Raw genomic sequence first — 17,098 nt, 5'->3', positions numbered from 1 at the left:
GGCTTACAAAGGGGAGTAAAAATAGCTCAGTTGGTTAGAGCAAGATGCTGATAATGCCATGGTTTCAGGTTCAATCCCTGTATGGGACAGCTGTGTGTTCCTGCATTGCAGGGGGTTGGACTAGATGATCCTCAGGGTCCCTTCCAACTCTACAATTCTATGATTCTAAAGCTAAAATTCACATTAATTGGTTCTGCTTACTTTTGCCTCTAGGCCTGTCCACCACTGGAATGTGGCCCCCAGAAGGCTGGCTACATGTTAGAATAAGAACTTTCGGAATACGTTTTCTGGTAGGATTTGGTGTGCAGCATTCTTGATATATTCTGGAACCTGGCTTTTCTACCTGGCTTCTCTTGGTAGTATTACTGGATAGTTCATCTACTGTGTATCATCCTATTTTAGTATATTCAATTCCCCTAGAGACGGTGAGCTTAATTTATATTTTTTCTATGTCGTGCACAGTTAACCTCTAGAACTCTTCAACAGAAGTAGCAATTGCCAATTGCTTAATGAAGTTCAAAAAAGCACTAGAAAATTTCTTAGACGACTGAAAGAATATCAACAGCTATTGCACAAGATGCTAAGGGCATCCATCGTAATACTTAAGGTGCTCCTAATACTATAATACTTTAAACAAAGTGACTTGTAACATACTACAGGGACTCTATTAACAGCCGAGGTGGTTAAAAGCATCTGCATCTGGCCATTAGTGGAGACAGAATACTGGGCTAGATGGTCATTAGTTTGACCCAGAATAGCTGTATTTATATTCTCATTTAGTGTAGCTTAATATTTGCAGTGTGCAGTGGTTTAGATAAATGAAAGTGGGAAACAGCTTCCACAAGGATGTAACTGCCTCATCATACTCCATCCAAGCGCTCTTGTGACTGGTATGTAGGGTACATTACCATCTTCAAATAAATAAACTAAACTAGCAGCATCTTTCACTGCTCAAGGATTGGAATTACTGAATCAGTGAACCACAAAGCCTGTTAAACCTATGGAAAAAAGGAAAACATGCAGATGCAACAACCTTGCATTTGTTAGCCATTAAATAAAGACAAAAACAATTCCCACCAACAGATCCTATGGCTTGAGCAGCTTAGAAAATTCAGTAAATCCACCACTGCCAGGTGTTTTTGTTGGTACCGTAGTAAGCCCCCAGAGAAGTTGTTTTGAGTGAGAGTGGGGTGAATGAGAGGAGGCCTAGTATCTGAGGCCCAAGCCCCTCCATTTCTCTGATAGATCCTAGAATCAGCCCTGTTAGGTATACCAGCCTGGAGCTGATACGTTGTTGTCGTTTAGTTATCCAACTCTTCGTGACCCCATGGACTAGAGCACGCCAGGCACTCCTGTCTTCCACTGCCTCCCGCAGTTTGGTCAGACTCATGTTGGTAGCTTCGAGAACACTGTCCAACCATCTCGTCCTCTGTCGTCCCCTTCTCCTTGTGCCCTCCATCATTCCCAACATCAGGGTCTTTTCCAGGGAGTCTTCTCTTCTCATGAGGTGGCCAAAGTATTGGAGCCTCAGCTTCATGATCTGTTCAGTCTTCAACTGAAAAAGTCAACTTAATGCACAAACAGTGATGATTCAGGAGACTGATAATCCTTTCCCTGTGTGCTGTTTCCCTGCCAACCCCCAACCCCCACTTCTGTTATCAGCCCCATTAGGAGGGGAAAACCAGGTACCTGCTTGGTTTATGTCAGATAGGAGACACAGCAGGGGTGGGAGAATTAAACACCTCCTTCTCCATAGTTGCTTTACTGAGCAAACTAGAAGCTCCACAAAGCTGTTCAAAGTAAAGAGAAAGATGTGGAAAGATCTGTTTTGATCTCTATACTGGAAAGAAGGGTTGTGTGAACTCACTGTAAATGAAAAACAAAGCATTTCTGAAAAACAAATATTTGTAGTGGTTAGCAATTTGTTATGGGTGGTGAGGTTCAGATATATACTCTGTAAGTGTTGCCCCATTTGTTCCAGTTCAGCTGACAACCATGCAGCTCTTTGAGCTGTAATGGATTGGTCAGCTTACACAATCAAACCACGAAGAGTGTCTTGGTGGCTTTTAATCTATGATTTTGAGATGATAACAAATCCATTACATTTTATTTTCTAGCACAAAAAGTAAGAAATTAAGAGTGCAATTGCAAGCAGAATTATAATAACATAGTTTGTTTTCTGTTTATTTATTAAAATTCTATACTGCCCTACATCTGATGATCACAGGGTGGTTTACAATATAAAAACACAAAAATACATAACATGTAACAAACAAAAACAGTAACCCCCTCCTCAGTTTAAAAGACCATTCGCATTTTCCAAAAACAAAAAGCCCTTATAAAATTCATCATGTTAGTATGAATTTCTCCTAATATATACACAATTTTTTGGGATACAGTTTCCCCTAACCATGATTTAACAAGTTTTTTCACTAATATATACATTTTTTGCACACTTCCAGTACAAGCATTTTTGTGTTTATTGCTTGGTTGGAGAACATCATTAAATTCATCAACGTGGTTTTTGAAGAATAGTTGTGTTTTGGTTCATATATATTTTGTGAACAGTGAATTATGTCGGTTTGCACTAAAATCCAAATTGAACTGAATTTCTGTTCTATCCCTAGTTATAAGTGATTTCCTATTATAAAACTGAGTTCTCTAAATTTTCAAGTGGAATAGCATCTGATGTGCTCTAAGAAACGGTAAAGGATTATTCAGTATAAAAGGCTTTTTCATTCCAACAATGCTCATTATTTAAGTCATTGTGGCCTGTCATGTTTACATAAAATAGTAATTAAAATATTTTAAACATATTTTTTAAATGTTTGGAAATATTTGAAGTACACTACTAACAACAGGTTTTACTTAGCAGTGTAGCAAAACTTTTAATATAGTTGGAACCCACAATATTTATTCAAAAAGCATTAAACCTTAAAAGTGTTGAAATTAAGGAGTCCAGTACTCATGAAAGCACCAGACCTGTGTTCAGTTGCACACAGTTAATTTAAAAGGGTTATAAGCACATGTAATTGGAGATAGAATTTAAGCCTAAGCATTTAAATTAAATCTGTCAACCAATTACAGTTTGATGTTTGCTTTTATTGTTAGTTCTTCAATATTTATGCATGATCTGATTAAAATAATTATACTAGCACTAGATTCTCTACACGAAAGGAACATTTTCTGTGAATAAGCTGTGGTCCAATTCACATGTGATGTAGAAGTTCCATGACTAGATCTCTTTTTAAAAAAATACTCCAAAACAGGCATTGGGGGCTTCAATGCGGTCAAAGCAACGGCACTGATTAAAGTAATACAGTACTCAATTTTTCCCTCCCTATATGAGTTTCCTGATTTACCACTGCTTTGATCAAAAGTTGATAGATCTGTTGATGGATCTACCATGTCATATATGGTTTGGCTAAAGATTTATAATACTGTATCTGGAAATTTTGAAGCCATGGGCGGGGTTGGGGAAGGAAATTCTGCCTTTTTCCTATCCCGGGGTTTTGGAGGTAAATGGAATTTTGGGGGAGAAATTGAAATACATCCCAAACTTATACTATTTGGCATGTTTAATTGACATATTTAAAGAGCACCCTGTTTCCTGAGAAACAAGACCTTACCCTGAGGTGTGGGGGGGCGGGCGGGCGGGGACCAGACAGTTGGAAACACTGAAACAACCATGAGATATCTCATACATTTTATGTTGTTAAAGTAAGATAATAATAATAATAATAATAATTTTTATTTATACCCCGCCCTTCCCAGTCAAGACCGGGCTCAGGGCGGCTAACAACAAATAATATCAACACAAATATAAAAGAAACAATTCAGTTAAAACAACAGAATAATACAATGTTAAAATTCAATTTTAAAATTAAAAATCTACGAATAAGATAAAACCATTATAAATAAAACCTTAGGGGAGGGTAACCGTGGGGTCAGACTGCGTCAGTCCGAAGGCCAAACGAAACAGCTCTGTCTTGCAGGCCCTACGAAAAGATGACAAATCCCGCAGGGCCCTAGTCTCCTGGGACAGAGCGTTCCACCAGGTCGGGGCCAGTACTGAGAAGGCCCTGGTCCTGGTCGAGGCCAGCCTAGCCACCTTGTGACTCGGGATCTCCAATATGTTATTATTTGTGGACCGTAATGTCCTCTGTGGGTCATACCGGGAGAGGCGGTCCCGTAGGTACGAGGGTCCTAAGATAACTTTAGGTTTGATAAAAAATTAAATATTTCACATATTTCTTCCCCCCCTTACATAATAAGGATAGCACACATTTTGAGAGAGTAAAAAGTTATTTCTTTCATTCCAAAAGGAGGTTTTTTCCAGTATTTCCCAAAATTTTTAGTTTTTCCATTGGAAAAATAGGGTAAGGGGAGTCCTTGTGGAAACATTGGGTCCTCTCCCAATTTGCCCCCGCCCCTGGGCCTTCACATCTCTTTGTCTCATATTGCTGGACTAAAATTCCTGCCATTGGCTAAGCTGGCTGGGGCTGTTAGTCCAAAAACATATGGAGGCCACAAGCTCCTTATCCCTGCTTCATATGAGTATGAAGTTAAGCTTGCTTACTGATGACGCAATAATATCAAGGTATTTTATATCAGGAAAATAACAGAAGAGAATAACTGAGAGCTGTGTAGTTTCATTTTGTTGAACGCTCTAGATACCAGTATTTTTCAGCTGAATATCACAGGGCTTCACCGTGTTCATTTGCTTTTTGAGTTAACTGGTTACCCAAAGGCACCACAAGTAGCTTTTTAATGAGCATGCATGGTGTGGTCAGTTCTGAACAGGTTTGGGAACTTTACTTTCTCTTATTTAAGGGATAAGTGCATTTTCAGCTTTTTCCAAACTGGAACAATGAGCCCTAAAGAATACTTTTGTTTTGTTTTTTGTTTAGCTCTTGTTTCTAATTCCCTAGAGAACCAAAAGCACATGAAATAATCATGAGAGTCACAAAAAGAAAGTATTAAACATTCACAACCCTCATAAAGATTTGATTCTTTGACCTTGGTAAAAGAGCAAGGCTCAAAAGAAAAGGTGTTAGTTAAAAATATAGTAACCTTTAAACTGTGGTTCTCTTATCCCCATAAAGAATGTCATATTTTAAAAAGTACACTTACTGTTAAATAGACTGTTCATTCTTCATTTGAAGAAAAATAAAGAAACCCCTGTACAGATGAAGGATCTAAAAATAGTTGTTTTTCTTCCATTATAATTAACTTAGAAGTATGGATTTGCTCCCCAACACACCACAATCATGGGAACATGGTTCAGTGTAATATCACATGTTTTGCATGCCGAAAACCCCAGCTTTAATCTCTGGGTTCTCTAGATAGAAGTGAGAAAGGCTTTTGCCTGAAACTCTGGAAAGCTGATCCCGGTTGGTGTGTAGATAGACTAACGGACTGGTTTGGTATAAGACAACTTCCTATGTTAGTAATGCTTACTTCATCACAGAGGTTGCCATACCTTTTGTCAAGTTCATTTCTACAGATTGATCTTTGTATGAGTGGCTTTGCCACCAGATAGTTGGGCTGAAAACCCAGTACAGTGGTACCTCGGTTCACGAACTTAATCCGTTCCGGAAGTCTGTTCTTAAACCAAAACTGTTCTTAAACCAAGGCTCACTTTCCCTAATAAGGCCTCCCACCGCCGGTGCCCTTCCACTGTTCGGATTCCGTTCTTAGACTGAGGTAAAGTTCTCAAACCAAGACACTATTTCCAGTTTTGCGGAGTTTGTAAACCAAACCGTTTTTAAACCGGACTGTTCTTAAACCAAGGTACCACTGTATAGTATTCAGCATTTCCTGCACAGATTGACATTTGATTTTTAAGTTGTCTGTTTTATTTACATGTTCAATTAGGTTTGCAGTTCTGCACAAAATGGCAAACATTTCTTCCAGCATGGTTGTTCCTTACATTCCTTTCCCATTTAGCATTATGCAAATAACTTTTTTGGGAAGTATTTGGTCAGTGAGAGGTTTTGGTGCAACAGCAACAACAAAAGAATCCTTGCTTTGAAAATGTTGATCCTTGTTCCACTGTAGTTCTTACATCCCGATTTCTTGATGTTTGTTTATCTCACAGTTCATTATTTAAGGTTGGTCTGTCAAAGTCGGTTAAATATTCTTTGGGAAACATGGTTACCTCTTTGATATACCAACAGTCTGTTAAAAATAGGAAAGATTGGCCTGATAAGAGAGACATGATAAACTTCCATCACTAAAAATATTTTGTTATTTGTTCCACTTGGGTTTCTAAAAGCATCAATAAGCTGTGAAATCTCATTGCTATAAATTTCTAGAACAGGCGCACAGAAACACTGGCAAAGCAGTGAAAATGATTGCTGATGATTCATTCTAACTACTTGACCTTCTGACCTCTTTTACAGATATATGACCAAGATGGGACACTACAGCACTTTATTGATGGTGGGGAACCCAGTAAGTCAAGCTGGATGAGGTATATTCGATGCGCAAGGCACTGTGGGGAGCAGAACTTAACCGTAGTCCAGTACAGGTAAAGTGTGCTTCAGTTTATTCTCTGAATATCTGTTTACGGTATTTTGCTGTGATAAAAGCATTCCCAAAGAAATGTGTGTTAGAAAACTGTAAGGAGCTGAAAATGGGAGGGCTTTATCTGATGTAGCACAAGATGGTTTTGTGAGAACAGGCAACTGAATCCCAGGGATGCGCTTCTGTTCGTAGAACACATTACAATATCTACAACCACAAGGGTTTGCACAACATTTCAAAATGGGTACTTCTGCTAAGTTGTGCAAAGTCTTCTGCTATTTTGCAGAACAGTACCCCTGCAATAAATTTCTTCTCTTGGCATATCTCTGGCATATGTCCACTGTCCATTTTACATAAAAAGGTCTGGCCTGGTCTTATTTAGACAGAGGAATTCACATTTAAGCCACGAGCATAACAACACAAAATGACCTAAAGTTCATTTAATCTAACTTCCTGTTTCTACTGCGGCCCACTATATACGGTATTTCCAGGAAGCCCATAAGTCTGAAGGCAACTGATTTGCTCCTCACTAACTTTCTCCAAAACTGGAGCTAGCATTTAGCTATCATGGCTAATCCTTACTAAAGGATTTGTACCCCCAAATGTGTCCCATTCCCTTTTATAGTCCTTTGTAAGAGTAACTCCTTGCCATCAGCTAACTGGCTTCACATAATATGTTTTTCCTACTTGCTTTCTCAAAATGAATATAGTGAAGTGGCCAGAAAACCACATGTGTGAATTCTGAGACACGTGTTGCTGAGCTCTCTTATTACAAACTGACACCACACCCTCCTGAGTGCTGTGGTCGTTGGAGGACTGACACCTGCAATATACACCTTCTGTACAGCTTTTAAAGGCATAGTACCACTCACCTGGCTGCCAAAGTTTACCTTGAAATCGGGAGCCAAAAGCACAGTTTTCCAAAAACAGTACATGCTGCTTATTCATCTTTCAAATGTTTGGTCTGAAAATATTGGAGCAGTCAACTTTATCCACAGATAATCAGATATTTTGTGGGATAGCACCTGCCTGAAAAGAAGACCAGAGTCTATAGTCAGCTAAGGAACCAACATGAGAAGTTGATTTTGGATATATAAGGTGACAATGAGCTTACATTTACAGTCAAAGCTGCTTATTAAACGTGCTGCGTAAATATATGGACTCTCAATGATAAATAACTGTTTGGTCCTAGCAGTATGAAGGAATGGCCAATTTGGAAACTGCTACATTAGCTTATTATTCTGAAAAAATAGCCTCAAACTTTAATCTTTTTAGTGTTTATTTATTTAAAAAATCACATATGAAAAGGGGGGCATTGTAGTTTTTGTATTATACACCCAGTTTCATAACTAGACAATCATCAAATTATATTTCTTTGGGTTAACCATCAAAATAGACAAAAGCAGTTCAAAGAGAGGGGGAAACACTTGTCAATTTGTGTCACTAATCCAAGTGCAACAGCAGAGACTTTGATTTTTAAAAGAAGTCAACAACAATTCTTCTGAACGTCAGCAAAACAGTATTAAATTGGGAAATCAAAGAATTGTTTCTGAGATCATAAAGAACACTTTGACTAGTAGTCAATGATTTTTTTTTAATGTCATGGGCATTTATGTAAAGTATTCATACTTAGATTTTGCTCTGATGCAGATTTTTGAAGGCCTTTGTATGTATATCCAAGAGGCCTGTATATGCTCATCCATGCGACACCTCTGCCTACCAAAAAGGATGCATGTGTAAAGTTGTCCTTCCATTAAAGGAACCACCAGGGGCGTAGGAAGGGGGGACGATAGGGGCGCTCCGCCCCGGGCAGCACGATCCCGAGGGTGCCATTGCGGCTGCCCCCCCCCCACGCTGGGCACCCCACCCCTGTAGGCGGCAGCCCCCGCCCCCAGAGCGTGCACCGCACCCTTATGGGCAGTGCGCCACGCCCCCAGAACGCACGTCAGTCCCACCCCCAACTGCTCTCCACCCTCGGTGCCGGAGCATGAAGCTCTACCACTGGGAACCACAGGTAGTCCTTGCAGACAAGGGAGGTATTTACACCCATTTACACCACTATGTCTGCAGCAAATCACTGGATCACTATGTGTGTGCATATTTGGGTACATGCAGGTTAAAATCTCAAGCAAAATGAGACCATGAGAAAGTCATTACACATCTGTCAATATTAAGTGGATTTTACAATTCTCCTTTCATGATGGAGCTGTTCCTTAGAGTTCCCTCTGTTGATCTGTTTTCGATTACTTTAGATCTTTTAAAAATGAACTACAAAAACACAATTAAAAAAACAACAATTGGCATCTATCACCAGGGACCACGTCCAAGTGTAAGAAAATAGAAAAGTTGGACACTGAAAAACCGTCTTAATTTTTTATTGTACATGGACGTCTTCCTCACTGAAAGTCAGCTGTTTCAAATTCATTCTGTTATGATTTGTAATATCTAAATGGAATTTTCTTCAAAGCACTCTTGATTGATTGACCCTTAGCTGAACGTTTTGTTTTTATTTTGAAGCTGACAATAATGTTTGTTGGCATGTGTTCTGCTTCAACTGCGTTGGGACGCCACAAAGCTATCTTTATGAGTCATCCAACCACAATACTAAATACATGTCAGCAAAGGAAATATTATCCGAAAGAGGAAAAATCCCTTTGATGTACTTCAGCATGCAGAGATTTCTGCAAGTTTTGGAAGCTCTATATGCTTGTAAGGAATCGTGTATGCTTACACTCCCCCCCCCTTTTTTTGGCCTACTCCAAGCCTTAGAGACCACCCATTGCTTGAAAACAGTTCAGCTCTTTCAGCAGCAAAGTGTGTCATTGGGTTTTAGCACATTCATTTGCTGGGCTGCTATGTTTATGTTAGGTGAAGCCAAACAGAGAGATGAAAAGTTACAAGGGTGAAGTACAAAGTAGACTTTTTTTTTGAAAGTCAGGAGATGCGGGTGATTTATAGCACTGCCCTGATTTTGATTTTTATGTAATGGTGGAAAGAATTAATAAAATGTACAGCTTGGGTGGAAATAGATGGAGGGGTAGGGAGAGAGGGCAGGAAAGAGACGAAGGCAGGAGTTTTTGTCAGATATTCATAGAATGTTGGGAAAAAGCATTATGCTTAGCCAGCAGTGCCCTCCTGAGACAGGGTGGCAGTAAGCGAGGAAAATAACAAGATAAATGAAATTTTTGCAGCTGCTTGTAAAATATTGAGAATCTGCACTTTTTTATTGATCTTTATGATCCTGTTGCCAAGAGCCACTTTGCGGTGACAAAATATGTTGACAAGTGCATATCTCACTGCCATGAAAAATGTGGTTAAGGATTCTCCTTATGTCGGCAGTGTTATACAAGAAACAAATTGCACCGCTACAGCCAATTCTTCATAGAGAGGCTAAATTTAAGGCCTACCAACCCTGCACACTTTTATCTCAAACTTCAGGCTAATATTTGTAGCAATTCTTCATTGCAGAAACCAGTGGAGATTCAACTTTTTTAAAAGTCCATTTATGTCTCCATACTTTACACAAGATAATGTAAAAAATTGTCATTTCTTACTACAATGACTGTATAATTCTGGTAGGCAATATTTCAGCCAGAATGGAAAGCTTGTCTTGTATTTATTGAATTACTATCCATCTCATATAAGTATGTTTTACTTTACTATAACTGGCTTCAGCGACAGCCACTCCACAATTATTTTTGTTTTTATTATTTTATCTCTTAAAAGCCTGGTTTCACATTGGTTTTACCAGCATGTGGGGTTTCATATAATTGTTAACCAATTTTAATGTATCTGCTTCAACAAATTTTGAATCTCAGCTCCATGATAAGATATTAGCTAAACAGAAATATGGATTTACTGGTGAATAGATAAATGGGTAACTGTTACTACAACCATAGGTTTAGTGGTGAGCCATGCATAAGCCAAGTACAGACCTTTGGTGATAATGCTAGGGAAATCTACCCAGGAGTAAGCCCCACTGAAATCAGTGGGAATTTATTCTCAGTAAATATAGACAGGATTGTACTGCATGTTGTTTTTATTGTGGAGATGCAGCACTTCAAAAGGATTCACAGAAATTTTGGCATCTGGTCGCCCAAGGTACAAATGGGCTGGGCTACTCGCTAGAAGCACCAGTCCAAGGAAAGGATTGGGTTACATATTTTACAGGAATATATGGCCCCTGATCCAACTCACCCTCACAAGTTGACCACATTCAGTTATCAGAACTGCCAGAATGGCCAGACGTCACGCCCAACCAAATTAAGAGGCTAATCATAAGCCAACTAGCCAATAAAGCTCCAGGAGAAGACATGATCCCAGCAGAGATTTATAAGATAAGACCGGATTTCTGGTCACCCATTTTTGCAAAACTGTTCTCATATATTAACAGTTCAGGTCGCATACCAGAAGGGTGGAAGCTGAGCATAATTGCCCCAATATATAAAAAGGGTGATAAGAAAAATCCCGCTAATTATAGACCTATTAGTTTGCTAGATGTAGCCTCTAAATTATATGCCAGACTCCTCCTTGGGAGACTGGAAGAATGGGCAGATACAAATAAGGTGTTTTTATTGTGTTTATTATTTTTCATGAAGGTGTATCAAAAGCAAAATAAGATTCCTATATATTTTTTCCTTCTTTGGTCTTTGTTGGTTGTCATTCATGTTCACTCAATATTTGTGATTCCTATGAAATAGCAATGATTCCCCTATTCGTACTCTGGGGGTTGGGTGGGAAGAGGTCGTGTTCTTTCATTCTTTTATTTCCAAAATTTCTATACCACCTTTCATCCAAAGATCTTAGGGCATGGAGCAGTAAATCTTCGATAAAGAACAATAAATGCCAATAAAAAACAGGATACATAAGCCAGCAGTAAAACAGCCATAATAAAATCAATCACAGTTTCCAAACACCTATCTAAAAATAACATCAACATAGATGCCTGTTGAATTTTGGGGCAGAAGGAACTCCAAAGCTGGTGTGTCACCAAGGAGAAGGCCTGACCGGTGTATCTGCATATTAATTTATTAAAGTTATATACCACCTTTCAAACTTAAAAGGTTCGTAAAAATTCACAGTAACCACAAATATCACAAAGGATGCAATCCTATGCATACTTACAGAAAAGAAAGTCTTATTGAAGTAAGCCCCACTTTGGAGCTTCTTTTGAGGAAACATTCTTAGAGTGGAATGCCATTTTCTATAGAAATGTATGTTCATATTCAGCAGAGGTTAGCTAAAGCTTTGAGAAATGTACTGTATTTCTGTTCTAGGATAAAAGCAGTGTAAAGAAATGTCAGGTTATTAGTAACATTTTTATTTTAGACCTAAATCATTTGTTTACTGTGTTAGGAACAAAGAAAACTAGCTTCTCTATGCCAGAAGTAGACTTCAGGCTTGTGGGATCTACTTTAGGTTTGGGGCTGTTTTTTTAGGGGTGTTGGTGCTGGTTTTATTACCAGAACCCCAAGGTCCCCCAGGCATTTAAACATTTCATGGAAATTTGAAATATTCTTCCATCATGGCAATGATTTTCTCTACAAGCATATTTTAAGGATGCTGGACCCAGGTGGCGCTGTGGTTAAACCACTGAGCCTAGGGCTTGCTGACCAGAAGGTCGGCGGTTCAAATCCCTGTGACGGGGTGAGCTCCCGTTGCTTGGTCCCAGCTCCTGCCAACCTAGCAGTTCGAAAGCACGTCAAAATGCAAGTAGATAAATAGGAACCGCTACAGCGGGAAGGTAAACGGCGTTTCCATGTGCTGCTCTGGTTTGCCAGAAGCGGCTTTGTCATGCTGGCCACATGACCTGGAAGCTATACGCCGGCTCCCTCGGCCAATAATGTGAGATGAGCGCGCAACCCCAGAGTCGGTCACGACTGGACCTAATGGTCAGGGGTCCCTTTACCTTTACCTATGCCAAAATTATATATTTGTATTCATCTATATATTCAGAGTTCAGATGACTTTGGCTTTGAAATACAATGTACTTTGTTCTTCTGCTTTACATGGGCACCACTTAGAATTCTTTCATCCATCTGTCCATTTATTCATTGTATTTGTGCATTGTCTTCTAACAAAAACAAACCAGAGCAAACTCTGCCTATGTAAAAAAACAACAACAATACCAATAATACATATTAGGGTTTTAAAAAATGATTTGTAGCAGCTACCTTCCTCGCTTATCACAGGCTAGCTGCTTATACCAGCTCTTTTCATACTCCTAGCTACAGTTAGAATGGTTTGTGCCTTTTCTCTTCTTCCGCTCAGGGCAAGTTAGTTCTTCCTTAAGTAATCTTGAGATAGCAAGTGGGGTATAGATAGGGGCCAGCTCTGTTAGAACCACTAGGATCTGTATGGAGGGCAGCTTTCACTAGGCTTTTCTATTTCTTCCACTGATGAGTGGATGCTCCTGAAGAATTATTGCCCATCCATTAATTCTTTCTCCCTTTGCTTCTTATGACCAGGTCAAATATATTCTACAGAGCTTGCATGGATATTCCCAGGGGCACAGAGTTGTTGGTGTGGTATAATGACAGCTACACATCTTTCTTTGGAATCCCGTTACAGTGCATTGCACAAGATGAGAACTGTAAGTATCTTATTTCATCTCCGTATATGTTGGTTTCACATTTTGTTACTACAATTAGTTCTTTGTTCCTCTTAAAATATGTGTAAATTTAAATATGTGGACACTCAGTTTGCATTAAATTATTGTGAATTTTTCCAATTTAGTGATTTTAAGATACTAAGAAAAAACATTTGACTTGATAGGGACAGAATTGAATTAAACATAGAATCCAGGAATGAAGCTTGGGCTGTTACTCAAAATGGCACTGCTCTGAAATTGAGTCTGTAGATTGAAATAATAGGCAAAACAATGAAAATGGCTACAGAAAAACATTTAATGAAAATGTTTTGGAACCATGTTATGAGGGATAATCCACATCAAGCACAGTACTCGAGTCCAGAGCACAATGAAGGTTGTTAGCCAGCACCAGTTTTCCATGCCGTTGTTGAGAGCAGTGATCAGCAGAGGGTGCAGAATTTATGTCTTGGTCCAATTGCAGTATGACACATACTTCACCCTCCATATAACATTAAAATATATGACTTTCCCCCTGTATTTCATGTAGAGTTATCACTGTCAGCATCTTTAAACCACCACCATATGATTAGATAATTCACAGAGAATTTTTAAAATATTTGATACTGCTTATGGACCCACCTGTAGAGCCGCTGCCCTCAGAGGGTGAAACCCAGGCAGCAACAGGTGCAAAACAAAACAGACAGCAAAATGTTGTAGGATTAAAATTGGCTACAACTTTTATTGCTTTCAGATATAGGCTTTGACTCATGCATTGGGTATATATCCATTTTCAGCTTCCAGATGGGCTGGTGGTCATGCCTGAGATGGAGAACCATTCAAGATGCAGGTCTACTAAGGTGGCCCTCACTAGGCTGCCCATCTGCCCCATGCTTAGCTTCTGGTAACCTCTGAACTAGGGCTGGGCAATATATCAGCATCTAAATACTATGATATGCTGATATATATTATGATGTCTGGAATGTATTTTGGCCGTTCCTTCCTCCCTACCTTAGTGGTGGAAGAAGCAGCCAAGATACATCAGCTAGCCCTACACAGTGTGCAAGCCCCAATGCCTCTATGGCTTGTGCTCAGCTGGGGGGAAGGAACTCCACCCCAGCCAAGCGGTTCAAGAAGGCTCTGATGAGGCATTAGGGTACCCTCAAAGCAGGCCTGAGTTATCACTCAGGAGATCAGGAGCAGCTTCGCTCATTGGTACATCGCTGGTGAAATTCCCACCGCTCTTGAGTTCCAGTGTCCAGCAGGTTGAGGGCGAAACAAGCTACTGGAGGCAGAGGAACTCGGGAGCGGTGGCAGTTTCACCTGCGATATAGCACTGATGAGACCGCCATCGAACTCTGCAGAGGGAGAAACAAGCGGCATCAGTGAGGTGCCGATACAGCTTGTTCCTCCCTCCACTTCTTTAAACTGCTTGGCTGAGAAGCGTGCTGCTGCCCTTGCCTCAGCCAAGCAGTTTTATGGAGCCCTCGACCTGCCAGTGATGGGGGTTCCGTTAAAGTGCTCCCCTTCCCCAGCTGAGAGAGCCCTGACCCACTAGCACGCAAGTACGGTAGGAGTGGGAACGGGACTGCTCTGTTACACTTCTCCATTGAGGGGGCACAGATGCACACCCCTCAATGGAGAAGTTTAAAGGAGCTCCCACGAGCCAGAGGTGAGGCATGGGCTCCGGTGAAGGCAGCCTTGCTTGGCTACCACCTGGCTGCCTTTGTCTGGGAGGGTGGGCTGGCTTAGGAGCCGACTCTCCTGGTGGAAGGCAGCCAGGTGGTGCAGGGACTCCTTGATGCTGCCTTGATGCTAAAGGGACAAATTAGAACATCAAATAATAAAAGCTTCCCGAAACAGGCCTGCCTTCAGCTGTCTACGAAAGGTCGTATAATTGTTTCACTCTTTGACATCTGATGGTAGGGTGTTCCACAGTGTGGGTGCAGCTTCCAAGAAGGCCCTCTGCATGGTTCCCTGCCAGAAGGCCCTTAGAGCTGGACCTCAGTGTCTGGGCTGAACGCTGGGGGTGGAGACGCTCCTTCAGGTATATAGAAAAGATTGCCACCTAAGTTCTGGCTAAGGAAGTGTGAAAGGAACATTGATATTACCGTATTTTCCGCTCCATAAGATGCACTGGACCATAAGACGCGCGTAGTTTTTAGAGGAGGAAAACAAGAAAAAAAATATTCTGCTGGTCCCGCCGCAGCCTCTCGCTGGGGCGGGCACAGGAGCCGCAGTTGAGAGAGGCGCTGCGCTACGCCTCTCCCAACGGCGGTTCCTCTGCCTGCTCTTGCAAGTGGGAGGGACGAGCGGTGAGAAAGAGCTCCTTTCTCGCCGATCTTTCCCCCTGCGCCTCTCGCATGGGTAGGCAGAGGAGCCGCCATTGGGGAAGGCGCTGCGCTGTGCCTCTCCCAATGGCGGCGGCTCTGCTTGCTCTTGCGAGCAGGAGGGATGAGTAGTGAGAAAGGGCTCCTTTCTCACCGCTGGTCCCGCTGCCGCCTCTTGCAGGGGCAGGCTTGGTAGCCGCGGTTGAGGGAGGCGCTGTGCCTCTCCCAACGGCTGCTACCAAGCCTGCTATTGTGAGCGAGAGGGACCATCGGCCCAAAAGGGCTCCTTTCGGGCTGCTCCTCCCTCCGACCTGCCGTTGGCGGGGGCTGCAGAGGGGGCGGGAACAGCCTGATTTCGGGCTGCTCCTCACCCCCACCTCCTGCTGCTGGGGGGGGCACGGAGGTGGCGGGTACAGCCTGATTTCGGGCTGCTCCTCTCTCCCCCACCACTGGGAGCCATGGCTCTGGCGACAGAGGCATCCCTCCACTCGAGGGATCCCGCTGCCATCCGTGCTTTCGCTCCATAAGACGCACAGACTTCCCCTGTCGTTTTTAGGAGGGAAAAAGTGCGTCTTATGGAGCAAAAAATACTGTATTTACAGGAACTGATTTTATATCACTTCCCCTCTTTTGACAGATTACATTTGAAGGCACAGAGCAGATTAAGCCTGCCAAATAAGGTTTTGTGCGGGAACTAAAAGATTAATTTACCTCCAGAATCCATTCTTACCTTCATCAGGCCAACTAAAACTCCAAAATCCATGTTAATGTCTCTTGTTCTTCCTTTCCTAAATAAATAAAATAATTAACAAATGGTCAATGTGTGTTCTTGCTTGTACATTTTCTTTACACATTTGCAGCTTCACACTGGCCTTGTTATGCTGGCAGGTGATGTCATCCAGATAGGCATTACAAAATGAGGCTGTCCTTAATACTGCCTGTGAAGTGCTGAAGATTCCCCCCCCCCTTCCAAGCAGAGCAGTGGACATTTTTTTAAAACAAATAAGTGTTTTAATTTTTGGAAAAGAAATCCCTGCTTTGCTTTAACTAATAATAATAAACCAGAGCTCTTCAGTGAGCTGCAAGTAGCCTCACTTCTTGCAAAGCCTGGAGTAGAGAAACATAGAGACATACAGAAAAAAACAGTGACAGAGCAACACAAGGCTTTGTGGTGTCTATGATCCAACTTGGCAGGTTTTATTGACACTGTAGTTCAGGGAGTAGTAAAATTACCCCAAGTCACATTATTTGGCCATAGCACAAAGTGGTTGCACAACCCTAATGTATGGCAATTAAAAAATGACAACTCTAAGAACTGCAGCAAACAGCTGTAAAACTGGAGACTATGTCTGACTCCTGAGAAATCATTGTTGCTATTCACTGTTCTCTAGTCTATACCTTATTTAGTACATTGCAAAGATGGGAAACTAAGTGCAATAACATTTTGTATGGAATACAAATATTATTTATTTGTATAGTGTATATTTGTATAGTGAATATAAATTTGCAAAAGAAGAAATAATGAAAGATGTAAGGGGTTTCCCACTTCAAAGTAACTCTTTAAGCTAAATTTTAATGATCTTAGGGCCAAACTGGACATCACAATTGTTACGTGAGTGAATATTTATTTAAGTAACAACAGTCATGAAATAAC

General features: G+C 41.0%; 1 protein-coding gene across 3 annotated transcripts in view; it reads left to right on the top strand.

Annotated features, from left to right (window-relative positions):
• Positions 1–17,098, top strand: part of PRDM6 (PR/SET domain 6) — a 99,268-nt gene that overhangs the window by 56,124 nt on the left and 26,046 nt on the right. For all 3 annotated transcript variants that reach the window (XM_060280135.1, XM_035099522.2, XM_035099523.2), the window contains exons 4-5: positions 6,405–6,532; positions 12,996–13,120. In XM_060280135.1, the coding sequence (XP_060136118.1) occupies positions 6,405–6,532; positions 12,996–13,120 (253 nt within the window). The remainder of the gene's footprint in view (positions 1–6,404; positions 6,533–12,995; positions 13,121–17,098) is intronic.

This window comes from Zootoca vivipara, chromosome 11, assembly GCF_963506605.1.
Source record: "Zootoca vivipara chromosome 11, rZooViv1.1, whole genome shotgun sequence".
Lineage (NCBI taxonomy): Eukaryota > Metazoa > Chordata > Lepidosauria > Squamata > Lacertidae > Zootoca > Zootoca vivipara.
Note: the sequence above shows the minus strand (reverse complement) of the source record. Positions and strands in the feature narration are given on the sequence as shown.